This window comes from Poecilia mexicana, unplaced genomic scaffold (genome assembly GCF_051168715.1).
Source record: "Poecilia mexicana isolate PSO_F unplaced genomic scaffold, ASM5116871v1 scaffold_10, whole genome shotgun sequence".
NCBI classification, from domain to species: domain Eukaryota; kingdom Metazoa; phylum Chordata; class Actinopteri; order Cyprinodontiformes; family Poeciliidae; genus Poecilia; species Poecilia mexicana.
This window is the reverse complement of record NW_028263379.1, coordinates 17337076-17362337: the sequence shown is the minus strand read 5'-3', so window position 1 is coordinate 17362337 and position 25262 is coordinate 17337076. Positions and strand designations below refer to the sequence as shown.

At 40.1% G+C, this 25262-nt stretch overlaps 3 protein-coding genes across 7 annotated transcripts; 2 read left to right on the top strand and 1 right to left on the bottom strand.

Annotated features, from left to right (window-relative positions):
• Window positions 1-1782: 1782 nt before the first annotated feature.
• LOC106930380 (uncharacterized) lies at window positions 1783-5005 on the top strand. The gene is made up of 11 exons (XM_088009235.1): window positions 1783-2249; window positions 2360-2518; window positions 2663-2774; window positions 2911-2961; window positions 3147-3224; window positions 3587-3643; window positions 3765-3824; window positions 3947-4011; window positions 4099-4255; window positions 4511-4575; window positions 4690-5005. The coding sequence occupies exons 1-11, from the start codon at window positions 2188-2190 to the stop codon at window positions 4874-4876; spliced, it is 1053 nt and encodes a 350-aa protein (XP_087865361.1). The 5' UTR covers window positions 1783-2187; the 3' UTR covers window positions 4877-5005.
• A 769-nt stretch (window positions 5006-5774) lies between these two features.
• On the top strand, window positions 5775-15871 carry LOC106930344 (sodium/potassium/calcium exchanger 3-like). Its single transcript, XM_015007814.2, has 17 exons — window positions 5775-6203; window positions 6333-6431; window positions 7886-7962; window positions 8063-8137; window positions 8307-8391; window positions 9000-9103; window positions 9521-9595; window positions 9886-9911; window positions 9986-10039; window positions 10132-10268; window positions 11130-11218; window positions 11854-12100; window positions 13012-13178; window positions 13262-13376; window positions 13648-13760; window positions 14644-14709; window positions 14868-15871. The coding sequence occupies exons 1-17, from the start codon at window positions 6095-6097 to the stop codon at window positions 14976-14978; spliced, it is 1749 nt and encodes a 582-aa protein (XP_014863300.2). The 5' UTR covers window positions 5775-6094; the 3' UTR covers window positions 14979-15871.
• A 1076-nt stretch (window positions 15872-16947) lies between these two features.
• dpf2l (D4, zinc and double PHD fingers family 2, like) lies at window positions 16948-25183 on the bottom strand. Of its 5 annotated transcripts, none has more exons than XM_015007841.2 (11): window positions 25075-25183; window positions 23655-23815; window positions 23410-23517; window positions 23054-23250; window positions 22451-22546; window positions 21725-21809; window positions 21161-21295; window positions 20429-20560; window positions 20196-20308; window positions 19485-19566; window positions 16948-18425 (listed from the first exon to the last, which is right to left on the bottom strand). In XM_015007841.2, exons 1-11 carry the CDS (start codon window positions 25104-25106, stop codon window positions 18340-18342), a joined length of 1227 nt encoding a protein of 408 aa, XP_014863327.1. In that variant the 5' UTR covers window positions 25107-25183; the 3' UTR covers window positions 16948-18339. The 5 variants fall into 5 exon arrangements, with proteins under 5 accessions (XP_014863327.1, XP_014863336.1, XP_014863344.1 ...); XM_015007850.2 differs by having other exon boundaries at window positions 22451-22543; XM_015007858.2 differs by having other exon boundaries at window positions 23054-23247.
• Between the last annotated feature and the right edge of the window lie 79 nt (window positions 25184-25262).

Below are 25262 nucleotides of genomic sequence, written 5' to 3'. Positions count from 1 at the left end.
GTGCTTTAAGGTTACTAATTTTATACCCTTCAGAGAACCTTTCAAGAATGGTCTTGATCTGAGAAGGCTAGTTTAAACAATTTTCTGGAAACTATCAGGGAATTTTCTCTAAAACTTGCCTAAATGTCTTCAACTTTTACAGTGTAGCTTTCAGGGAATCTTTAAAGAATGTTCTCTAAAAGTCTGTTTCAACATAAACACTGACTTTCTCAGGTAATGTCCCTTAAAACTTTTACAACAACCTACAAAGGACATTTAGGGAATGTCCCAAAGGGTACTGGTTTTCTAACCTTTAGAGAACCTTAAGGAAATTGAGGGAATAAAACAAAAAATTAAAGACAAAATAAATTTAAAAAAATCCAGCACAAAGTAGCTAAAAATAAAAAATTATATTCTTGCAGTGTCCCTGTTCACTTTACTGTAGTAAAAATTATATCTAAATTGAGCTTATTGAGTATCGGTGTGCAGAACGGAAGAAGTCCGACTTTCAACGGCCGCCATTGGAGAAGTTCTTGACAGCTGCCTCACCTGTTGCTTCTAGGTTCTTGTTGGTAAGATTTTTTTTTTCCCCAATTCTTGTTATTTATTTAACTGTTAACAGTTTATTAGTGGGACATTGTGAACTAGAGTCGTGTACAGACGTGAATTCACAGCCAATTTAAAATTTGCGTATCTGAAGCTAACAGAACCGTTTCTCGGCTTCAGGTCACCGTCTCAACTGTCGCTAACGTTTCCGACTCCATTACTGACCTGGGAATAATGGCTGTGAACTGTATAAAACATCTGTTTCCCTTTCTTTAGCTTTGTCACGGAGTTTAGATGAAGGATGTTGAAATATTTATCGCCAAACTGGACGAAAAACTTTGCATTTTAGCTTATTGTTTAACAATTTTAACATCCGTTAGTTAGATTACCCGTAGTTAACGTTTTTAAAATTAGCCTAAATACAACAGCTTATCTACGATTTTGTAATAAATGCGGGTTTAGTTTATTTTGAATTAAACCTTGTGATATAAAGGTTACAATTGTTTGGTTTTTTTGATTTGGAAAAAAAAAAGGTTTTTTGAAATACCCAATAAAGTTAATTACCATTATAATCACAGTTTCCCTTCTCATTTAAGTTTTTTAACAAACATCCGCAGGTGGTTTCCTAAACTCTTCATCTAATCAGTTGATAAAGATATTTTTCTTGTCTGTTTATATGAATAGTTAAAACCAGAGCCACATCCACCAAACTTATCTTGTTTTAGGTCTGCTAGAAATACCTAAATTATGCCTATTTGCCATAATAATGAGATTAAGAGAGAAGTTTATTTACTAAACCTCTGCTCCCTCAATTGGTTCCTCTTGATGTGAAGAAGCAGCAGCTCTGAGTCCATCCCAGATGACCGAGGCTTTATATCTTAAGGAATCTCAGATAATCCTTTGGAGGAAAGTCTTTTTTTTTCCATTTGTAACTATCATGTTCAAACATGACCGGGGCCATCCATGCACTGTCCCCACAAAGTTATGAGAAAGAATATTTTTGCTAAGCTGGAAGCTTTAAAATTTCCTTTCACAGAAACAAAGGAGCCAGGCCCAATTCCTGAAAAACAGCCCCACACCCTAATAGTCTCTGTGACTAAGTTTTCATTTCTCACATTACTCTCAGTTAAAAGCCATTCTCCTGGCCAATTCCACACCCAAACCAGATTCCCAGAGGAGGAATCTGGTTTGGTCTCCACAGACCTTCTCTGCTGTTTTAGAGTCCACTGGTTCAACACCTTTGTGTAGCAATTGAATTACACTTTGTGATGTAAAGCTAGGAGGCATTCCACGAAGCTCTTTTTGTACGGTCCTTGAGCTAATCTGAAGTGTGGAAGACTCCAGCTAATTCGTCATTAGAAAGTTGGGGAGTAAAAAATGTGTGGATGGTACATCCTTATAAATAAAGGCCTGCTAATATGACGATACAAGTCTTAGATTTACTGGATGCAGATGCCTTCAAAGTGAGACTCTAAACCTTTATTCATTATAAAGTTGTAGTATTTTACTGACTATTTTTTCTAGAATAAAATACTTTCCCATTGTTGATTTAACTTCAGTGTTGGCTTTTTTTTTTTTTTTTTTTTTTTTGCTTCCTGTAAAAAAAAATTCTCACAGCATTAAAACTGGTGCTGTGAGAATTTTTTTCTCATCACTTTATTGATGTGTTTTTGCAGCACAGGGGAGTACTTGGCCAGCCCGATGGATATTACAGAGGAAAATATGTGTGTAACGCTCAACAAGCAAAAGCCTCTATGCACTCACACACACACACACACACATACACAGGTTCAATTAAATGATCAATCAACCTATAACATTTTGTTTTGTAAAGATCCCGAATGGATATGCTGGAGAAAATAGCTGAGCTGGATTACAGCCAGAGTCAGCTGAGGGAACTGAACACTGAGATGAGGCACTGGCTGGAAGTTGCAGACGACGACATGGCAGTGCTGCGCTCAGAGAATGCCAGCCTCAGGAAACAAGTGAAAGAGTGGGTGCATCGTGCCGTCTGTCTTCTTTGACTTCCACTGCTCCGTCTTTTAGAGTTTAACCACCACAAATGCTGACCCAATGACTTCCTTAGTCGCTGCGGTGAAGAATCTTATTTTCCTCCTTTGCTCCTGTGTGTCTGCAGCCTGGAGAGGATCTTCAGTGAACTTCAACAGGTTGAAGTTGAACCTTGTGGGCCTCTTTTGCCCGACGCCCTTGATGAAAATAAAATCTGTGAAAAGAAGTTTCAGGATTTGGTGCGTTAACATCAGAATTATTTCCATACCTGCAATAAATGTAAATATAGATTAAATCTATAGATACTGTAGGTTGCTTTTCTCAGCCGCTTCAAGTCATCATCACTTTTATCTGATAGATGATGTTGTTTTGCAGGAGAAGGAAACATTAAAGGTGCAGGACGAAAATAAGGAGCTAACCGCCAAGGTAGCTATATTATTTTGCTGTTCAGATTAATCAGCAGTGTTTGATAATGCATTTCTGTAAGTAAAAAAATTGGGCATTTTGTCTTTAAAAAATTACTTAAAATGCATAGGTTGGCTTTCAAGTTCTCCAATTCAAGGTTCTGCAAACTGAAGTTTTTCATTTTAAGAAGTTTCCATCCTTTTCAGATAAAGAACCTTAAACAAGAGCAAGAGCAAGACAAGATCGCTTTAAACAAGCTCAGGACTGAATTTGAAAACCTTGAGGTAACTCAACAAATAGTTTGTCTCTCTAAATATGTTGAAATCAGTGTTTTGGTTTTGATTTCTTCCAAAATCTTCTCAAACTGTTTTTTTTTTTTCTCCAATTGATTTTTGTTGGAAATGTGTAATGTGTGTGTTATAGGTAATGAAATACCTTCAATCTAAGCCACAGTGATTTGGAAATGTATTACTCACTCCCTTTAATGCAAGTTACATTTTATCTTGTGGAAACTACAAACTTCAATCTGTCTTTATTGGATTGCATCACAACAAAGACATGCATTTACTTTTACATATATTTAATAAGATTCACACATTTTATTAAATGGACAAATGGACTTCAACTCTTTGTCGTGTGGTGTCAGATTTTGGTGGAGGAAGTTCAAATACAGCTGCAGCGAAGGGATGAGCTGATTCATCAGGTAGGAGCACAGAAACCAGAGTCAGGATATTCATTGAAATAGAAATCATGCATAATAATGTTTGCAGTTCTCTATTATTCATCTCTTAATGTGGATTTTTAACTATGTGTTTGTTGGACAGAAAAGCTTGCAGTTAAAGCACCTGGAGGAAACCGTGGAGGAATATTCAGAAGTCATAAAGGCAATTATGTTGACAACCACTACTGTTTTAAACGAAAGTAGTTTTGCTTCACACAGGGTGTTCACAATCTGAGAAAAGCTGAGCATAACACAGTCCGGTTGTCGGATGCTTCTGTGCTGCAGGACCTCAGGCTGACGAAGCAGGAGCTGATCCACCAGCTGGAGGAGAGACGAGACGAGGCTTCATTGTAACCCCGCCATTCAGATCCTTAGCATTCACAGGATTCTTACAGGACAGGTTCCCCTCTCTGAGACGTGCTGCTGTTTGTTGTCAGTGCTGCTGTGACTGAGGTGATGGGAGAAGGGGAGGGACGGCCCAGTCCTCACCTGTCCATAGCTGAGGAAATCCAGCAGCTCTTATCTGCTGGAATGAATTTCTGCACGAAAGACGCCATGGATCCGATCTCTGCGGCATCTGATCTGGACAGCAATGTAAGACACTCAAAAGTTTTGTTAGCAAAACGAGTCTTGATGCAACCAATGTTTGATGAATAATAATGATTTATTACATTCTCCAGACTGAAAATACTTCATGTAATTTACAGAGTGCGGTGCATCAACTGTGATTTCGTTTTCTGTATTACCGGCAGTAGCCACAAAAGTGCGCCACATTCAAGCTGTGTTTTTCAGAAAGTCCTGTGTGAATGAAGTAGAAGACATGAGCCTTGTGTTGTGTTGTATCTGCAGATAAAGACTGGTGGGAAGGAGCAGCTGGAACCTTCCCCTCTTGCAACTGACCTCCAGACCAAACGGTACGTTAGTTTGCAAATATAACCAATACTTTTGTTCTGAATCCAACCTTTCTCAGGTGTTTAGTTCTTGTATGTAATTGTTTTGTGTCTTTATCTCTCTCCTGATAGTGGGAGCAACTGTGCTGTTATCTTGAGGGCCACCATCCGGAAGCTGATCATGCTGTGTATTGTCAGCGTGTGTGTTTTGCTCTTTATATTTTGTGGATGCTGGGTTCGAAACGCTGGCAACTTTTTCAGCAACAGTTTGATAATGTTGCCGCCCTACGTCAGCGTCCAATATGAGGCATTACCTCCCGTTTAACCTGTTCCAAGTTTGAGCTTGGGTTGTTTGTAGTTTTATTAAACTGCAGGAATTTAACTTGAAGAACCTCTGTACATGTATGCTATGCTATATTTACACAAAAGTAAAGTTGCAAAATGGCCGCTTCAAGTTTCAGTGTCTTGTTAAGCTGGTTATGCCACAGCCTACGACAATGAACAGTGATTGGGGAGACTGGTGACTCTCTACAATGCTCAGATCACTGGTAAAGAAGCAGGTTGTTCGCTGAGTGATATAAGGCTGGAGGCTGGAGCAGATTGATTAGTGTTGATTAATGGTTCAAATTCAAAAGTACCTGTACCTGATTTTAGTGACTGCTGACCTAAACCCCACAAAGAAAGAGAAACCCGACCCAACAAAGCAGCCATGACACCTCAGCAGAGCCACAGGCTGGTTGCCTCCATGCCACGCCACACTGATGCAGTAATTCATTCAAAAGGAGCCCCGGTTGTACTGTACATGAAAATATTTTTTTTCTTAATTCATCTTAGGTGATGGCTTAAATTTTCTGAGGAACTGAATTGGGAGATTTAGTTTAGCTGTAAACCATAATTATGAATGAATACTTGAACTATAACACTGTATTTAATGAATCTTCATATGAGTTTCACTTTCTGAATTGATTATTAGTTGATCAATGATATTTTCATGAGTTAGTGTATATTGAATGAAGAGCTCTCATGGACCAAACGATTATTTACAAAGTAAGAGTAAAAAAAATTAACTCTGGAAATTAGTCCTAGTCTTCATTCATGATAATAATCCCACTTCAGCCATGCTGATTGGTGCATTAAGAGCTTTTCCCCTCATGGTTGACCCGCCCAGCTGAGCTGAAGGAGCTCTGCTCTGAGGGAAATCACCCCCTCCCGGTGGGGAGGATCACAAACTGGATCCCATTTGGAGCAGAGTGGATGCTGAGACGATCCGAGTCGGGGGATGTTTATAAATAGACGCTTGCTGGTGATTCATCAGCTGCTCGTGTTCGCCGCATCCTAACTTGGCCGCCGCTGGATGCTGATGACGGGCCGTTTCGCCTCCTGTCACTCTGATGGAGCTCCGACACGGAAACGCTGAGGAACGACAAATCGGAACCGGAGAGCAACAGGCCAGTTAGATCCGGTTCGGAAGAGGAGGGGACCCGCTGCGGCGGCGGCGGCATGTTCTGATCGGAGAGCCGGAAGAGCAGCTGCTGGTGGCGGGATGAAGGCTCCGCGGAGACCGAGGCAAACGCTGCTCCTTCCGCGGCTGTGTGTCGGCGCGGCTGGTCTCCTCGCTGCCGTCTGGGTCTTCCACCTCTCTGAAATTACAGGTGCTCTAAGAATGTGGTGTCTTCTCGTTCAAACGCACCAATTGCATTCGGATGAGAATAGAAGTTTTGTGAAATTAAATTTGATTTAAACTTAATGCCAGGAAAATGTGGTTATCTGCTTTATACTAGGTTTTCAGGGCCAAACTGGGGAGACTGGCAGGCACTTCTCTAAACGAGAACTCATTCTGCAAACAGAAGACAACCACAATGGCAGTATTTCCAGATCTGGTGAGACTTCCCTGTCTCTTCTGCTGTCCCATTTCATGTTGGACTTTACATTTGCAACCATAATTAGGCAAAGAATTTACTGTTGTTGACGTGCATTTGTTTTGTTAATTGAGAGTGAAGGTGTGGCGTCTCATCTTTATTAATGTGTTTCATTCATGTCTGCTTGATGTGCCTCCCTGTTCATTCTTCATTTCCTCCAACTCTGCACATCTAGATGTTTGAACACGGTGAGGCCTTTGAGGGACCCAGTTGCTAGGAAACTGAATGCTGAATTTGTGGTCGGATGTTGCGTGCTTCTCTATTGTAGTTCAAAGTGCCTACACCGTCGTAATGATTTGCTGATTGTAGCAAGCCTGTCTGTCACTGGAGCTGATTGGCTCTTTGGTTTATTCAGAGGCAGACGCACAAAAATGATCAAATTTATTTGAGAGTCATTTTTAGTTTCTTCATTTTGCTGTGTTTTGACAAGTGGAAAAAAAACTATTTAGAGTTTCGATATCTTTCTAAATTCTCAAAGGAAGTTAGAATTAAAGTACATTTACCATAGCCGGCCTTAGCTAAAAGCAAACTTTGCACCATGTAGGTAGCCAGAGGCACCCCAAGAGACTATAATCAAAAATAGGGGTTATGTTTACCCACTCTTGATAATTACTGATGCTTGTGTGCTGTGTGGACCAGAGGATAGATCAGGAGCATGAAACTACCAGGCTTCGCTCTGTCTTCTATTTTCATCCAGTCTGTCGCAGCAGATGGCTGCTCAGATTTCGTCCCGTTTAATGAGTGGTTTCCTTTCCTTAAGTTACCTTTCTTTTAGGTTTATTGAAATGAACAGGCTGCAGTGTTTTGCTATTGATAATGAAGTTTACTTTGTGAAGACAGTGTCCAAAAGAAATCTTAACCTCAATATCAATCTTGACTCACTACTAAATTAAGAGAAAGAAAAAAAAACATTTGGCATAAAGCTTCTTGGATGATTGCTTTTGCTTCCCTCAGAAAAGAGTAATATTTTCTTGCAGGATTCAGATCTCACATATGTTCTCTCAGCGTGGGTTCTCTCTCTGTATTGCAGAGAGAGTCAGTGGACGCTTTCAATGAACCAAATGAAATCGTAAATATTAGAATTTGTTTCTCTGGTCTTTTTCAAGAACCACATGAGGCAGATTTTTTCCTGGAGAAAACAGAGCCTGTGGGATGCTGCTGTGTTATTTTAGAAAAAAAAAAAAAAAAAAACGTAACGTGGTCAGAAAAACTGCAACAACAGGAAATGGAAAACTCTGGCTCAGAATAAAACTACAAACAGTTTATATTGTTTTTGTCTAGATAGTTATTATGGCCGGTTTCCACTCATGTCATCTCCTATGATCGACTAATCTGCAATGTTTGTGTGATTCGCCTCTCCTTCAGATGTTCTTAGTTTAGTTATATTCATATCCATATTCTCCATCTTCTTCCAGCTATACATGAATTCCCAGAGGACATCTTTACCCTGGCTCAGAGGAGACAGGGAGCCGTGCTCCTGCATGTTCTTTGTGTGAGTATCAACTCAGACGCAGACTGAAAATACAAACCTGTTTTCTTTCTCTAAAAGAATAAATTGCTTTTGATCATCTCTCTTCTCCTTTTTTTAATAGGCGATCTACATGTTTCATGCTCTGGCCATTGTGTGTGACGTTTACTTTGTGCCATCATTGGAAAAAGTATCAGAGGTAGAAAGATAAACTTTAGAACTGTGTCTTGAAATTCCAACAGTATGCTCTATTCTGAGAAGTAGTTTTGTCAAAAAATCAATCAAAGAACTCAAAATTCCCTCAGTAAGTAATATTTTTATGAACACTTATAAATCAAAATGTCAAACTGTTCCGTTATTCCCAACAGAACCTCCAGCTCAGTCAGGATGTTGCCGGGGCAACCTTCATGGCAGCTGGGAGCTCCGCCCCTGAACTCTTCACCTCTCTGATTGGTCAGTGAGATGCTGATCTCATCAGTGACGTTTTGATTAGACTGATATGTTCCAGTTCCATTTAGTCCAGTTTGGACTGTGAAATCTTAAATCAGTGGAGGCGTCTGAACAAAATGTCCCAAGGCTTTCATCATTATGAAAGGCTTTCATCATTATGAAAGCCTTGGGACAGGCTTTTTGTTTGTTTGTTTTTTACTTGTAAAATACATGTAATTATTTTTAATGCTAATAACTCTGCTCCATTTTACGGGTAAAAGTCAAACAAATGAAGCAGATTCACAGTGTTATGAAACGATCGTGTCAGTTTCTTTGTGAAAACTCTCATTTGTGAAGTTGAAAAACATATTTGTGAAACAGCGTGTTTAACTGAATGAGTTTTTCTCTAAAGTGTTGAAAAAGTTAGACTTTTATAATTACAAGTATTTCAGCAAATCTAACTAACATTGTGTTAGGATCACAGAGTCAGTGGAAATAAAAAAAAACAACATTTTTATCTGAAGGGAAAATAGAATATATATATTTATTTTTTAATATGTATTATAGAGAATTGATGGTGTTCATACTGTGAATTAATGCCACGGTTGTGCTTACTCTCACTCTGCTTTCAGGCGTGTTCATCACAAAGGGAGATGTTGGTGTGGGGACTATTGTGGGATCAGCGGTTTTTAACATCCTGGTCATTATTGGGCTCTGCGGCATCTTTTCTGGACAGGTTTGTGTGGCTTTTATATTTATTACCACAAATCCATAGTTGAACAGACTGCAGCCTGTTTTAGAAGCAGCTCTTGGCACAGCATTATACAGAGTCTCACAAACGTTTTTATATCTGAACATTTCTACATTTTGTTGCATTGCGACCATAAACTTTTAATACATTTTATTTTGGTTTTTTTTGGGTGATAAACCAACACAGTCTACAACTGTGGAGTAGAAACATTTTTTTAACAAGCTAAATGCATTTTTGCTCTTATTTTCCTAAATAAAAACAACTGCAATATTTAAAGATTTGTTAGAGAACACTAGTGACTGTCTTAATGTCTTTTTCCTACTTTGTATGTAAATATCTGGTTTTAATTGTAAATCCCACTCGCCACACAACATTTAATGTGTCCCTTCTGTCTTCCCGTAGCCCATTTCTCTGAGCTGGTGGCCTCTGTTTCGTGATGCTGTTTTTTACATCCTGTCCATAGTGGTGCTTATTCTGGTGAGAAACCACATTAACTGTTAAACTTCTTTTCCTTCTCACCCCCAAATAAAATACAGAACTACATGTTTGACTGACAGTTAATATGGAGCTCCAGTGGTGCCATAATATAATAAGAACCTAACCAAACAAACTGTGATTAATTGTGTTTGTGTTAAGATTATGAGCAAGATCTACAACTCAGAAAGATCCGAAACCAACAAATAGGAAACAGTTTTTTGTCTGTTAACAGAGACACTTGAAAGGTCTGGTTTTGAGCTTTAATTATTTTTTTTTTTATTTATTTACAGGTGATCTATGATGAAAAAGTCCTGTGGTAAGTCTAATTAAACTTTTTAAGTGAGGAATCGGTTGATTCTTAAAGCCCACAGATACGTTTGAATGTTTCAGGTGGGAGACCATCATCCTGATCTCCATGTACGGCATCTACATAATCATCATGAAGTGAGTTTCTTCTCCTCACGTTCCAGATCCGAGCCGGTTCCCGCTTTATTCCCAGCAGAGGAAGCAGCGTCCGTGTGTTTCATGTTGTGCAGGTTCAACAGACGCCTGTGCTGCCTGGTGGAGAGACACTGCAGCGTGGACGGTCAGCCGTGTCTCAGCAGTCTGAGGCGGACGACCGCCGTCGGAAACGTCGGAGATGGCGAAAATGACATGGTGCCGCTGAAGCCAGGTGCAGCAGCACGTGTTTGTACGCGTGTGTGACGCTCTCAGCGACATCAAAAGCTTCCCTCAGTGTGTGAGCAGTGCTCAGAAGACCCAGTAGCACAGATTAGGCTGCCAGGCAAAGATTTCTGTTTCCCCGTGGATTTGACAGAGACTAAAATAAAACTGAACCTCTTTTATTTTTCCGTCCTTTTTTTTAGTTTAGTTTAGTGATGTCTTAACTTTATTCTACTTCATTCCCTTTTGAGCCTTTCATGTTTGCATTTGCAGACTCCATTGTGTTTTTCTTGGATTCCATGAGGCAGTCCATCATAGGATAGTGCAAAAATGTTTACAAGAAATTTCTGAAAAGTGTGGCATGCATTTGATTTTAATCCACTTTCGTCTAAATCTCCTGAAAAAAATTCTGGTGCAATTCGTTTGAACTTTCCAAACTGACGATGTTAACCAACTAGTAAAAAAAATTACCTTTGTGTAATTTAAAGGTTTAATCAGTTTTTTCATAAAGTTGAAGCAGGTATAAGACATAACCCAATGTTTTTAAAGATGGTTAGCCTGTGGAAATCAGAGGAAATCTACATTAGGCTGCAACTGGATGAATTTACATTTGTGTTATTCAAAATGTTCACCAATGTACTCTTAAGATTATCTCAAATACTTTGTTGCGACTTGAAATTTATATATTTTTGCAAAGTATTCTTTCATGGGACTGGATACAAATACGGGCTTCAATTTTCAGATTTTATCTCAGAAATTCCCATTGAAACACTTTAGAGTTTAAGATTTTAAGAGATAAAATGTAAAACTTCCAGATGGATGGAGGAAAAACAAAACATTTGTGTCTCTTTGTCTCTTTTCCTGTCTGTAGACTCGTGTGTGGTGGCCGGTCAAGACTCGGGTGTGGTGCCGGCGGATGAGCTGCCGAACCTTCGCTCCCATCAGCTCAGCTTCTCAGAGGCAAGATGCCTTTTCATCACGCCACTAGTCCCCCGTACATCCGCCCACACATGGCATCACAAGAGGCTCTACAGCAAAAACACAATGACTTACAAAATATTTGTGGTCTAGTTTCTAATACAAACATCACACTTCAAATAAGACAAAACTAACTAACAAGTAACTTTTCAGCAAGCTATATAAGCTTGTTTTAAGTCAATAATTCCTTAATGTTGATTTTAAAATAAATACTAATTTCACTGGCAGATTATTTCACCAATGACATTTTTCCCATAAGTCAGTGGCGCTAAAACGTTTTTTTTTTTTAAATCAGTTTTAAGGAAATATTTACTTGAGCTAAGATGTTTGCATGAGAAAGCAAACTTTGTATTTTTGCAGTTCACAACCTTCACAAATCGTCAAGCTGGATGTGTCACTTAGTTAATTAGACTAATCCATTTAGAGATATTGATATTTTATGGATTTCTGGGTGTAAATGATCTTCCATGCCAGATTTTAGAGGAAATTGTTTATGTAAGTATTTTACGTGCTCTGCTGGAAAAACTTCACCTGCTTGTTCTGTTCTGCTTCCCTTCAGATAAAATAATTGCAATGAATCTTTCTCATGTTTCTCATCTTGCGTTGCTTTCCCACAGAGGCAGAGGCTGATTCGGGCTCGGGTGAGCCCAGAGGAGGGCGCATGTCCGGGGGAGGAAGGGTCGGGTCCGGGTGGGAACTGGGGGAGAGAAAACGGGGCGGCAGCGGAGGAAGAGAGGGAGAGGGGTAAGGAGTCAGGGGGAGAGGCCGGTGGGGGCGCTCAGCTGAAAGAGGACGAGGAGGAAGAAGAGGAGGAGGAGGAAGGGGAGGAAGAAAACTCTCCTTTCAAACCCTTCATCCTGCCACGTGAGTGAGAAATGGCTGCAGCGCAGCGATTTATTTTATTTGTACACTTACCGGTACCTATGAGCCGATTCAGCAGAGGTATTGTGTCACTCTATACACTGCCACCTACTGGACATCCGGTGTAAATTCACAAAAAATTCTCCAAACTTGGCCAACAAAAACTCAAGATTCTCAGGGGTGAAAACGGGCAACCAACAACCCATAAAATTAATATTTCCACTGACCGGTCCATTAATAAACATCACACATCTCTGTTTATGTTTTGCTGTTGATCTTGACTATTATTATGCCTATTTTGTGTTTGAAAAAAAATTAAAAAGTTGATCTTGTTTTTAGATTCTACACGTTTTCCATGTTTTATTGTCTCAGTTTCGAGACCTAACTCTAGAGACTTTTAGAGAACAAGATAGGGAACAAAAATATATTTACACATTTAATTCGACAGAATTAAAATGTCAGACTTTCAGTAGTGTGTAGGAACCCAGATTGTCTGTTTATTGTTTGTTTAGAAGAAGGAGGAGCATCTACATTCAGTCAAATCAATATGCAAGTGACAGCGCCTACGCTTGATTTGCACAAAGGAAGAAATGGGATATATGAGATGCAGTGAGGGTGGAGAAAAGGATTCAGGGGACAGGATGTTGTCAGCCTTTCAACTCCTAATCTCCATTAAAAAATGCAACTTGAACCCTGAATGCTTCCTGTGATACCACACCTACTTCCTGCTTTGCCCTCTGTTAATATTTCACAGCTTATTACGGGTTTTAAAGGCCGAGGAAGCTAATTACAAGGAGATGACACAGAGGTTCGCAGACACATTCAGGCCGTGCCGTGTAAATAATTTAGAAGTGGAGATGAATGATGCCGATGGGGGGACAGTGAGTGGCTGTGTGTTTTCCGTCTCTCGGCAGATGGCTGGTGTGTTCGACTGAAGTGGCTGCTCTCCTGGCCTCTCAGCTTCCTGCTGCACTGCACCATCCCCGACTGCAACCAGCCGCGATGGGAGCGCTGGTACCTCCTCACCTTCCTGTCCTCCACTCTCTGGATCGCTCTCTTTTCCTACCTCATGGTCTGGATGGTATGAAACGCACACCGACATGCACACACGTGCAAGTCATGAAGTCATAAAGTCATAAGCAAACGCCTTCTCCCCCGGTGAAGGTGACCATAATCAGCTACACGCTCGGGATCCCGGATGTCATCATGGGCATCACGTTCCTGGCAGCTGGCACCAGCGTTCCCGACTGCATGGCCAGCCTCATTGTCGCCAGGCAGGGTGTGTGATGTCGTCCGCAGCAACAAACGTTTCAGGAACTTCATTGTCACTTTGTAGCAGAAAGACATTATTTCTGCGACAACCTTAGGCAAAAAAGCTTCCAGATTATTTTCCGAACAGAAAATTTCAATTGTAGACAGTTAACTAAATGCCAGAAGGCATGAGATGATGATATGATTATCTTCCTGCAGATGTAAGATTGTTAAGCTTTTGCGTCGCTGACGGGGTTTTTTTTTTAAAACCTTTCCTTGCGTGGTTTTGCACTCTGCAGGGATGGGCGACATGGCCGTGTCCAACTCCATTGGGAGTAATATCTTCGACGTGCTGCTGGGCCTGGGCTTCCCCTGGGCGCTGAGGACTCTCATAGTCAGCTATGGATCAGTGGTAACTCCAGCTGTCTGTGTGTAGGTGCGACAGCATGCACCTTTCACATCGTCTGTGTGTGCAGCTAAAACTGGGCCTACACCTGGCAAGGAGACAAGAAACCAAAACTTTGACTGTGGTTGTTTTTAGCTGCTGCTTACAGCCCACGTGTAAAGCTCCAGTCTGTTCAGGGCTCCACTTCAAACTACGTTGTTTTGTAGGGGAAAGAAAAGTCACACTTAATAAATCACAGAGGTTTTGAAATATCGAGATGTTTTTACAGATGCGCTTAGCTTCATTTGCACAGACACAAACAAGACAAGAATTGATCTCCATTTTAGTATTTTACTATTTTACCTCAATCTGCATGATGGATATGTAAACGTTTAGCACCATCTTCATTTATTGGCACTCTAAAAGATGTTAGAAGTCTTTAATAAATTCCTCTTTTTTTCAGTAGCATAAGCTCACACTGTAAATTTTATTTTATTTTTTTCTCTATTCCATTAGGAAAAAAAATCCCACATTAAGAAATTAGTCATTTTAACCACAACTATTGTCATTTGTTTAGCTAATAATCAATAATCCAACATGATGAGACACAGATGCGCCTTGTCTTTTAGCTACTCATCGTAATGAGAAATATAGAACTGCTGCTTATGTCCAAGTTAAGCAGATTTTTTTTTATCTTCATAAATTAGGAAACAGGCATAAGAAAAAAGTTACTAAACTACATTTAATTTAATTTAATTTAAGTAGTTTTTGTTGCTTCGAACAAATAAAATCTTAAATGCTAATTTGAGAAGCTTCTTGGTAAAATAGATTTTTTTTTTTACATTTTGTAAAACTAACCAACAAGGATAGTTCAAAAATGTAAATAACTGTGTATTTTTCTATATTTAAGGTTACGATCAACAGTAAAGGCCTGGTGTACTCTGTCATCCTGCTGCTGGCCTCAGTCACACTCACTGTGAGTAAATCTGTCTGATCTCAGATCATTTCCTGTGTTTCCTCTCCTGTCACTCTGACTTTATCTGTTTTTATCTCCGAGCCTAAAACCACCTGATTGGATTTTCAGGAGGTTAAGCATCATTTGTCTCATTTTAGTCTGTCTCTGTCCGTCCTCAGGTCCTGTGTGTCCATCTGAACCGCTGGAAGTTGGACCGCCGGCTGGGCCTCTGCCTCCTGCTGCTTTACTCCATCTTCCTCCTCTGCTCCGTCGGCTTCGAGCGGCTGTAGAGCCGCAACGAACGCGCCCCGTAAACACAGACAGGTTCCCTGATTTGTTTTCCTCCTTCACCAAACGCTCGTTTTGATTTCACATCCTCGTGGCTCTATGCGTTACCGCGACACCGGATGTCTGTAAGTGATGTTTACCTTTGATAAATGAATATTTTAAATAGTTTTGTACTAAAGCACTTCAGAACCCCAGAAGAAAAGCGTTTCTAAAGTGTCAAATTTATATACCTGAACCCCAAAGTGAGTTTGGAACTTCAGAGAGAAGATTATAGTAGGTTTAGGTTTATATGGTTGCTTCCCATTTTGTGCACTTTTATCATATACGCTTAGTGTCACAGTTTTTATCTCACTACTGTGTTTGTTATTGTAAACAACATAGCATGTCTGATCGGCGCGCTCCCGATGTTTGCACTAAGTCACTGTTATCCTGCCTAAAAGCTTATCAAGTCAGAGTGTTTGGGTCACATTCCTAACGTTTAAGTGCAATAAAATGTTACGTACGGTTCCTCCTGAAAATGAATCACCTTTCTTTTGCTCTTGCACCTAAATTTAAACATCTGAGCAGAATCTGATCTGTGGATGGTGGAGTAAAACCGGCTCTTTGCTGATATCCAAAAAGAAGACACTCATGTAGATTGAAACAACTGACCATCTAATTATTTAAGAAGAAAATCATGACATTAATTTGTCAGAAATGTTAAGTATTACTTATTTACTTGAGTATTTTGTGACACAGTTGAGGTTCATGTGTGTGACTTCTTGTGTTTCATGTAGAAGAAAATAAACCTCCTTTTTGTAGCCATTTGCTGGAGCACTTTCAGTGAAAAACTCATTTAAATTTATCCTCTGCCAAACACAAGATGATATTTGAAAATAAAACTCTGTCATAATGAGCTGCTCCAGAGATGTTTCTTTGCCACAAAGTCATTTGATGCTGATAAATGAAGCCAAACCTGCTGGGGTTTTTGTTTTTTTTCAAACGTCGTTCGGAGATGAAGAGCAGGATTCAGCACCAGAGACAGCACCGCCACAGTCGTCCGGTCCAAAGAGCTGTCCGGGTTCTGAACCTCAACGCTTCACGTTCAGGACAGAAAACATGCTCTTAACCAACTTCACAGTTTCTAGTTTGATATTTTTGTACATTCTTATTATATCTTATTATAGCATATTGAAGTTTAATTACAAACATTTTATAGGTTTCAAATATTTTTGTGGAAATAAATGTACCCAATTCATCAACCTTTGTTTTTTAAGACTGGGCATCAAATGTTGACCAGATCTTGACTGATTGTGAGCCGTTCTTCCTTTATCAGTTCTGAGACTGTCACAGTTTTATAAATTTTCTCCAGATACTCTAAGGTTCTGATCGTTCAATCACATTTTGTTTTTAACACTGATAAATAAAAATGATTGTTTCTGGATCATTGAACAGAATTTCCTAAACGTAGCAAAGATATTAAGGTGATTTGTGTTTAGTTGGTTATTTATTTGCTATACCAATGATTCTTGTTAGTAAATCTTAAACAATAGAAAGACGTGTTTATTTCCATTTAAATGGTGCCACATTTATAAGGAAATCGATTTGCAGGTTGATTACGTTGGGTGAGACCATAAAAGAACTTCCCAATACTTTTACCAATGCCAGCAGCTTCTTATGTTAATGTTGTTTTACATCTATATTAGAATTAAAGATGAAAGTTTGACATAACTAGACATGTTGGTAATTTAACCGTTTATTAATACAGGAGCCTCTGTAATAATTAGGAGAACTCTGACATCTTGGCGGACAGAGATCTGTTCTTAAAAACAGAGTTATGGGATTGCCTCAATATTTTTAAATTACAAAACCACAGTTTTTAGTCCTTCCTGAGTTAAAAAAAGAGAAAGTGTCATCTGGTGTCAGAGTGAAAACATGCTTTTTCCTCTTAAATTGACCATAAATCAGAAACAATGCACCAATGAGACAGAGTTCACGATTCAAAATGATCTTTATTTCAGTTGGGCTAAATCAGCTTCAATACCAAAAAAATGCAAAAATAAAAATAGTACAACAAAGTACGTCATCTTACAAATACTTATGAAGAAAGTCTGACATAAACAATTTGAAACATGTCACAGTCATAACAAAAATATAAAAGTCAATACAGTACATAGAATGGATTAGGAGCTATATATCGAAGTGTTTGCAATATCATGGACTTTACAAATTCAACTAGTAAAAACTCCCAATACCAATGGAATATCAGATAATATAAAATGTAAAAACAAACACTAAAAAGAAACGGCTGTGATGAAAGTTTATGTGCATGTTGCATGCAAATCAACCTCAGTGTGACGAAGGATAAAAACAGCTAGTCTGGAAATGAGTGCGTCTCGTTGGCACGACAGCGACGTGTGAAATGATGGCGCGTCAAAAAGAAAAAACATGGAAAAACACGTTTATGTATGATCCTCTGCGTTTCATGTAGTGAGCTAAAAAAAAACTTATCAGTGGAGCCGGACAGTTTGAGGTGTTGTAAAAAGTGTTGGCTTCCACCTGCAGGGAGCCGATGAACTCTGAAGTGATTTATGTAGTTTAATTACACTCTTATGATCAAACGTTGAAGTGTTTGCGTCGTATTTCATGAAGCAAAATGAAAACTGTCGCGACGGCGGTGCTTTGGGTTGGCTGTGAGCAGAGAGAAGCGCCACCGTGATGTCACATATGATAGATACGCAAAGGGAAACCTCATCAAAACACAGTAAAAGCTTTGGTGAATGGGACAACAGCACACACCGACTAAAGCCACTAGAAAAGCCCACTAATAACCAGAAACAACAATTAGATTTCTTAACCAGATATATGGTGACGTGGTCCCCACATCACTATCAAGTGAGTAAAAATAGATCTTTTAGCTGAAGAAAAACTGTCTCCACACTCCACGCTGTTGTCTTTGAGTGTGGAGGGGTGCAAATAGTTAGCCGTGATGCTAATCCTTGTACTCCTGGGAGTTCCCATGGAGACAGCAGCTATTATTGGTACTGCTTGCATTCGGTTTGTCTGTGTGTGTAACAGTCCAGTAGAAAGTGTGTCTATGATGTAAATACACATGATATGTTACATGTTTGACAGTAAGTCTCGAGGCCGCTCTAGGCAGGATTGTAGTGATAGTTTGATCCCCGTGTTGACTGATCTGAGGTCTGTTTATGTTTTGAGTCCCCCGGCTAGCACTGTAGGTAAGAGCGACTGGTGAAGCTGACCTGCGATCTGGCTCAGCTACATCTGGACAGATGTCAGCCTGGCGGGCTGAGAGGAGGTCTGACATTTTGAGCCGGGGCCGAGGGGGTCCTGGTGCTGAGAGGCGGGCTTCGTGTTCTGACGTCACTCGGGGGCTGAGCTCTGGTTCTGCTGGTATATGGAGGCCTTGTCTTTTAGCAGAGCCAGGCACAGGTGGCAGCTCCAACTCCCTGACGACACGGAAACAGGAAAGGATGAAGGAAGTTTACACAATTCGTTTCCTGACTTCTTTGTGTTTGAATCGATGTGTTTACAAAGAAGCGTCAGTCATCTTAGGGCTAACAATTATTTTCTTCTTATTTAAACAGCTAAACTTATTTTATACAAGATTAGAAATACAGTAAATTATAGATGAATAATTCAGTAACTTTTTTAAATAAGAAAATACACATTTATTGACTAAAATGCAATGCAATACCATTCACTTAGTGAACACTTGATACATTTTTATCAAAAGATTCATCTGCAGCTAATAAAATGCTTCTAACATCAACATGTGAAAAGCTCAGCGGTTCTGCTTGACTCAACATCAACACAGTGCAAGTGTCCAGTGTAGCCTATTTTTTGGATTAACTGTTAATAATTGGATCGCAAAAGATGCTTAACAGGAAATTACTTGTGGCTAAAGCTTCCACTTAAGAAGTTCTGGATACATTTTTTTTAATAAATGCAACATGTAGAGATTGTTGTGTAGTTTTAGCTCAATTACTGCTCTCATGGTGTTGTTCTTTTAGCAAATTACCTTTTTTTGAGTGTGTAGTCCAGTTAGCAATTTACCAATTACTAAATTAGTTGATGATTTTCCAGTAGTTAGTTATCGTAGCTATTTTTATCAAATTTAGTATCGGTTTACAAAGGTTTGAAATATATAAAAAGATCATGTTTTTTTTTTAAACTCTAATTACTTTACAGTTTTAGACTTCAAAGACAAAACTGCTTTTCTTTTGGTAGGTCACAACCAAAAGGGCAAAAAAATTACATATTTTCCAAAAATCTAATTATTCATCTGTAAATTGAGTAAAGGAGACCGAGGTGTTTAATTTCCAAAAAGATATATTAAGTCCACGTGTTATTAAGTTAGAAAACTCTCCAGCACTCCTTGATGTTTAAAAATAAACTGAGGTTCAGACGATCAGCCCTCCCTGTGAACCTAAACAGATCAGACCAACTAGCCGGCGGCGGCCATGCAGGTGAGTCTGACAGCGGCTGCACAGTGAACGTCGGCTCACCCTCTGGCGGTTCGGTCATGGGTGGGGTTAGACAGTACATGTGGTAGCCTCGATCACAGTCGTCACAGAAGAGCAGCTGGTCCTGCAGAAACAGAATATGACGTTCACTCACCGATCAAATCTGAACACGAGTTAGAAAAGACTCGTAAAAAAAGGTGGAAGAAAAAGTTTAAAATATGAACATTAAAACCATTTAATCCACAATCCAGGGCTGGTTTTAGGTTTTAGTTCTGTTTTGACATGCAAACAGACTGAAACCTTTTTATTGTCTCTGATAAGACAGAATGATCATCCAAACTGACCTTTTCCATCTCTTACCATCAGGCTGCTGACGTTTACCAGATCAGCACAAATGAAGGACGGGCCTAATTGTAAAGATAAACACTTCCTCTTTCCTAAATCTGCTTTTCAAAACAACAAACAATTTCGCATCCATCCTGCTGGGAAAAATCTCCTGAGAGTTTGTTAATCCATGGAAAAAAGCCTCTTTATCATTTAAGTTGTTTCTTGTGTAAATGAAGCCTGTAAATGTTTATGAGCCACACTATAACATCTAGCTCCTGAGGGTCAAATTAGAAGATGTGGTTGATTTTAAACAGCATAAAAACAAGTAAATGTCACACACTTGCTCTAGACGCCTGTAACTGTCATTTATGAGAAAGATTTCTCAGAAAGATTAGACACAAAGTTTCAGGGTTGAAAGAGACTCACGTCGTTCTCTGAGGTCCCGCACACGTTGCAGCATTTGCACTCGATGCACTGCCAGCGGTACGTCTTCACGGCCGCCATCATCACTGGAGTGAACTGCAGACACGTCGGGTGTCCTTCAACATGGACGGAGAGACGCTTAAATTAACTTAGATAAGCAACTCTGTGAAAAACAGGGCCAGAATCCGACTGTTACCGTAACTATAGTGAGAAAGGAAAGAGGCGGAGACTCATACCTGACCGTCCGCAGTCTGAGCAGGACACTAGCTCCTCTGATTGGCCCGTTTTTTGATTCAAGGTGGAGTCTCCCAGGCAGAAATCACAGTAATCGTTGGGCAGCGCCAGACCATTGGGACCCTTTTTGGTGGCTGGGCAAAAGAGAAAAAGTAAAGAAACGTATTCCTCGTGCATTAGAACTGAGATTAGACCCATAAGAACTGACGCCACACATAAAGGTCACCAACATCAACGCTTAGAAACAAACTACCTCAAGAATGGATATGATATTCCAACAAAGAAAACCAGAAGAAAAAAAAACACACACCTTCTTCTCCCATTTTGATTCACAAATACAGAACCAGTTCAGCACCATCTTTAAATCGTCATGACACTGAATCACAAAACTGACATATGAATCTGCAAACATGGCGTCACGTGCACAAAAAAAACAAACCCAACAGCTATGAAATGGAATATTGTGTAGGAAAACAAAATGATTGAAAAAGTGCCAGATTTCCCAGCTATGCAAACATGTTTCAGTCAGAAACTTTCAGTCTCATCCACAATTTCAAATCATAAAAATTTTAAATCAAAGAAGGGGGAGGGAAAAAGCACACATCAACAACAACAACAACAACAACAAAAAAGGAATGAGAGACTTCCCTTGCACCAACACACATGCTACAAGGCATGCAACCAAACCTCCCTCCTCTCTGTCTATCTGCCTCTGCACTGGAGGAGTGACTCACTCTTCTGCTCCTCAGGCTGGCGAGGAGTGGGTGGTGCCTCGATCTCCTCGTGGTCCTCGCCCTCCTCCTCTGCCAGGTGAGAGTGTGTATAGTGGTAGCTCAGGCCTGGGCGATTCTTGTAGCGCTTTCCACAGACTAATACACACACACACCGTCATACAAGAGTGTTATCGTGATACGGGCACCCTTACCAAAAAAAACAACAAAAAAAACAGGGAACAACGTGGAGCCGAGCTGGAAGTTTGGCATTCATCACTCCCAAGAAAGCTTATGCTTCTTTTTCTGTCATTTCCACAAGGGGTCATTTCAGGCGGACACGCAGGTAGCAGGTAGGACAGCGAGCTGAAGCCAGAACCATCTTACACAGCACACACACACGCGCACACACAGAGCATGAGCTCAGAAAACACTGCTGCTTCCCTGTGGCGGGTTTTTTTTTTTTTTTTTTTTTTTGTCAGATCGCGTCATGCACAGCAAAACGGCACGCCTCATTGTTTCAGGGGCGAAAAGCGAAAAGCCTCTCCTGCTGACATGCACGGCTCAGACAGACGACCTGCTACTCACTGTCACAGGCGTACGGTTTGTCTCGCTCCTCCAGCGCCGCCGCCGCAGCCTCCGTCTTCTTCTTCCCATTCTTGTCGCTGCGGCCCTGAAGAAAAGTTCATTCGTTTCAAAAGTGAAATTAATTCACTCTGATTTAGTGATCTAATTGGAGATCACTAAAAACTAAATCACTAAACTGACTTGATTTTTAGCCAGCTCAAAGTAAACAAAGCAAACAGAAGATAGAGAGCATCTTCTTCTAAACCTGAGATTAGAAAAATAAAACTACAGAGTTTTTATTTCATTACTTTGTGTTCACCATAATTTTGTCTTTACGCTCACAAAAACATATTCACCCTTAAACATTTTCACATTTTGTGCATTATACCCACAAACTTAGATCTATTTTATTTGGATGCATCATCTCAATGTTCTGGCTGCTTGACTAACACTTTTTCTTTTCACTCAACTTTCCATCAGTTTGAACTGAACAGAAATTTTCTTTAGCAAAGACTTTGTGTGGCTTGCCTACCTTGTGGCGGGTCTCAGTAGACATAGAGATTTAACTTTATGTCTACTTTATTTCAACGTCTTTTGAAGATATTTTTCTGAAAATAAATATTTTAATCTCTTTTATGATAGTAAAAGCTGACACCAAGTTTCAATACTGATCCAACAGAAATCTTTTTTTTTTTTTTCATCCCATACTTTTCTCTTAAATTGCACATCGTCGTTTTGAACGCTCACCTTGGATTTGCTCTTGCCTCGCCTTTTGGGAGTCTCATCTTCAAAGTCTTCGTCATCCAGATCATCCAAGTAATCATCGTGGTCGAGAACTCTCTGCTGTAAGAATCGGAATTAGCTCAAGGTTTCCTTCTTGCTCACGTGTCTGAACACATGTTCAGGTGTATTTTCTACCAAAATGGTTATCAGAGTTAGCCATCTGGTTCTGACAGGTCTGGTCAGAAGTTTACATCTCAGTGGATTGAAAATGTTTCATTTATAATTTGAATCATTCTTTCTCCACGATGGAATGATCATACAACAACCAACTTTGATGAATGTTAATCACAGATATTTGGCTGCACTGGTTTGATCATGTTCTGGATCTTTTATGGATTTTTGTGAATCAATTGCTACAAGCAATAGAAGTTTGTAGCAATAGCAAACTTTTGCCCCTGAAAAAAAAAAAGCATGAAAATATATTGGAATTTATGCTCATGATGAGTGTATGTAAACTTCTGACCAGACCTTTATCTCTCATGCTTTCCACATCAAAAAGTGATCATCTATTAAATTTCAAATCTACATCATCTAATCACATCAGAGTTTGAAAGCTTTCAGCCTAACCTTACGAATGCGTCCAGAAGACGTGTGAGTGACCGCCGACGTGGCCGGCGGCTCCACAGTGGCCGGGTCGTCCTCAGGGGCACGGACGTCAGACGCGCCGCTCCTCCTCTCCAGGGGTTCGCCTTTCAGCAGAGCCTCCAAGCTGCTGCCGTCCACCGTTCCCAAAGCCTCACGCTTCAGACCCAGCTCTAGATCTGCTGCATGATCCAGAAAAACAGGCATAAACCACACACGGAGTTGTTCATGAAAAGCTTCTGCGTTTTACTGTGCTTAAGGTTTTCCCAGAATTATTCAAATCTGACAACCCCTAAATGTCTCTATAGAGGGGGAAAAAGATATTTCACGAAAGCTTGTACCTGCTTTGAGAGGAGGGAAAGCCAAGCGCGGATCCTCAGGAGGATGGGAACGCCGTTTCTTCCTCCAACGTCGAGCGGGGTACGAGTACAGCTGTCCTGGAGCTATGCCTAATCATTCATTGGAAACAAAGGACACCAGGGAAATTGTTGGACTGTTCTCCTCATGCATTACTTTCAACAAACATCAAATATGAGTCACAAAATAGTAAATAACTCTTCTTTCATCTTGAGTGGTAATTATTCACCTGCGCTCCTGTGCCTCTTCTCCATCCAGATGTAGCAGTTTGACTGTGCGACTCCTGTCTGAGAATCCAGGAAAGGCATGAGGATGCTGCGTTCTGCACAGAGACGGGCGTTGTAGCTGTGACACTGCTCCATGGCATCCCGGTAATACTGTTCTCCTAGGCTGAATTCAAAATGGAGGAGACGGACGGGTTAACAAACAAAAACCAGGAGACTTTTAAACTGTTGCTAACCATTATGTACTGCAGTCCAAATTCATATTAAGGTTTGAAATGTTGTTTGCTGTTTTCTTATCTTATTACTCCAATTCAGGACATGTCAGGGGATATATATCATCCAGCCTGAAAGATAAGAATTTTTACATTTTATAACCAGGTTCAAATTAAATCCTTAAACTACAGATGGACTAGTCAATGGGTCAATTTTCACAATATCATAAAATGACTAAGAAAATCAGTCAGTTAAGTAACAAATTTGTAACAAATTATAAACTAAAAATACTGCCAAGCTTGCACAATTTTCAAAATTCACAGCACATATCATGTCCAAGTACTTTATATGACAAATAGACCCTATTCATATTGAGTTATAAAGAAAAACAAAATCGAATCAATCCCATTTCTAATAGCACAGCCCAGGTTTATTGACTAATTCAATTCAATTAAGTCCTGCTACTAATTTTATCATAACACACCGGTTAAATGAAAAGCGTATTTGATAGAGAAGATCTTCTCACTCACTGGAGTTCATGTGATCTCGCCTGATTAGTGTAATTTTACCACATTAGTGGGAATATAACAGTTCTCTTTGAAGTAGCAGCAGCCTGAGGACAAGGGTCGCTTTCTTCATAAAGCCAGTCTTCACTCACTCACTCCCAGTTTTCCCCCTAAAAACAGGCTGCTGCATCTGTGTTTTACTGTACTTTCAGTCTTTGGCTATTTATTTAAAGTCATACTTATTTATAGGAGACGCAATGCGTCTCGTGGTTTCAAAGTAAAAGCCAGCATTTACAGTAGAGACCGACTGCTGCCAGAACAAAAGGTTGATTGTTAGCAACAAAGCGCCCGCCAATCGGACAGTTTATTGAAGAATTAAGTCGTCTCTTCATCCCGAATAAGCGGTCTAAGTCCTTGCGGAATCACTATTTGTAAAATCACTGTAAACAGACCCGCAACTGATGGAGTTGGACCCAAACGTTTGCCTTCACAATGAGCTCAGCTCCTTTCTAACTGCCCAAAGCTAGAAAAGCTAACCATAGCACAAAGATAACGTAATTCTCTTGGGACAATTTTTGTATTGAACAACAGGAACGACCGTGGGGAAATACGGCAAGCTCAGCTGTAAAACGATAACCAACCAAATGAAAACGACTCTCAGTGTGGGTTGTCTTTACACTCTTACAACAAATAAAGGTAAACTTACACTTTCACAACACTGTCGACGGCCGCCGCCATATTTGCTTATTGCGGTTGTGTGAAGTGCCACTGCGCCTGCGCACAGACGTTAGTGACCGTTATTGCCTCCCACAATGAAAATACATGCGACGCACTTTCGTCGAATGCGTGTGCGTGTATGTGTGTACGCGCGCCTGTGTATGTGTGCGCGCCTGC

Excerpts from the sequence above, each read along its gene's own strand:
- LOC106930380 (XM_088009235.1), top strand. The coding sequence starts at position 2,188 with ATGTGTTTTTGCAGCACAGGGGAGTACTTGGCCAGCCCGATGGATATT. Across the intron at positions 3,644-3,764 it reads GGGATGAGCTGATTCATCAG|AAAAGCTTGCAGTTAAAGCA; the intron begins GTAGGAGCACAG and ends TTTGTTGGACAG. Across the intron at positions 3,825-3,946 it reads AATATTCAGAAGTCATAAAG|GACCTCAGGCTGACGAAGCA; the intron begins GCAATTATGTTG and ends TCTGTGCTGCAG.
- LOC106930344 (XM_015007814.2), top strand. The coding sequence starts at position 6,095 with ATGAAGGCTCCGCGGAGACCGAGGCAAACGCTGCTCCTTCCGCGGCTG. Across the intron at positions 9,912-9,985 it reads TATGATGAAAAAGTCCTGTG|GTGGGAGACCATCATCCTGA; the intron begins GTAAGTCTAATT and ends TGAATGTTTCAG. Across the intron at positions 13,179-13,261 it reads CCTACCTCATGGTCTGGATG|GTGACCATAATCAGCTACAC; the intron begins GTATGAAACGCA and ends CCCCCGGTGAAG.
- dpf2l (XM_015007841.2), bottom strand. The coding sequence starts at position 25,106 with ATGGCGGCGGCCGTCGACAGTGTTGTGAAAGT. Across the intron at positions 23,816-25,074 it reads GTCGACAGTGTTGTGAAAGT|CCTAGGAGAACAGTATTACC; the intron begins GTAAGTTTACCT and ends TTTTGAATTCAG. Across the intron at positions 20,309-20,428 it reads CTCAGACTGCGGACGGTCAG|GACACCCGACGTGTCTGCAG; the intron begins GTATGAGTCTCC and ends TCCATGTTGAAG.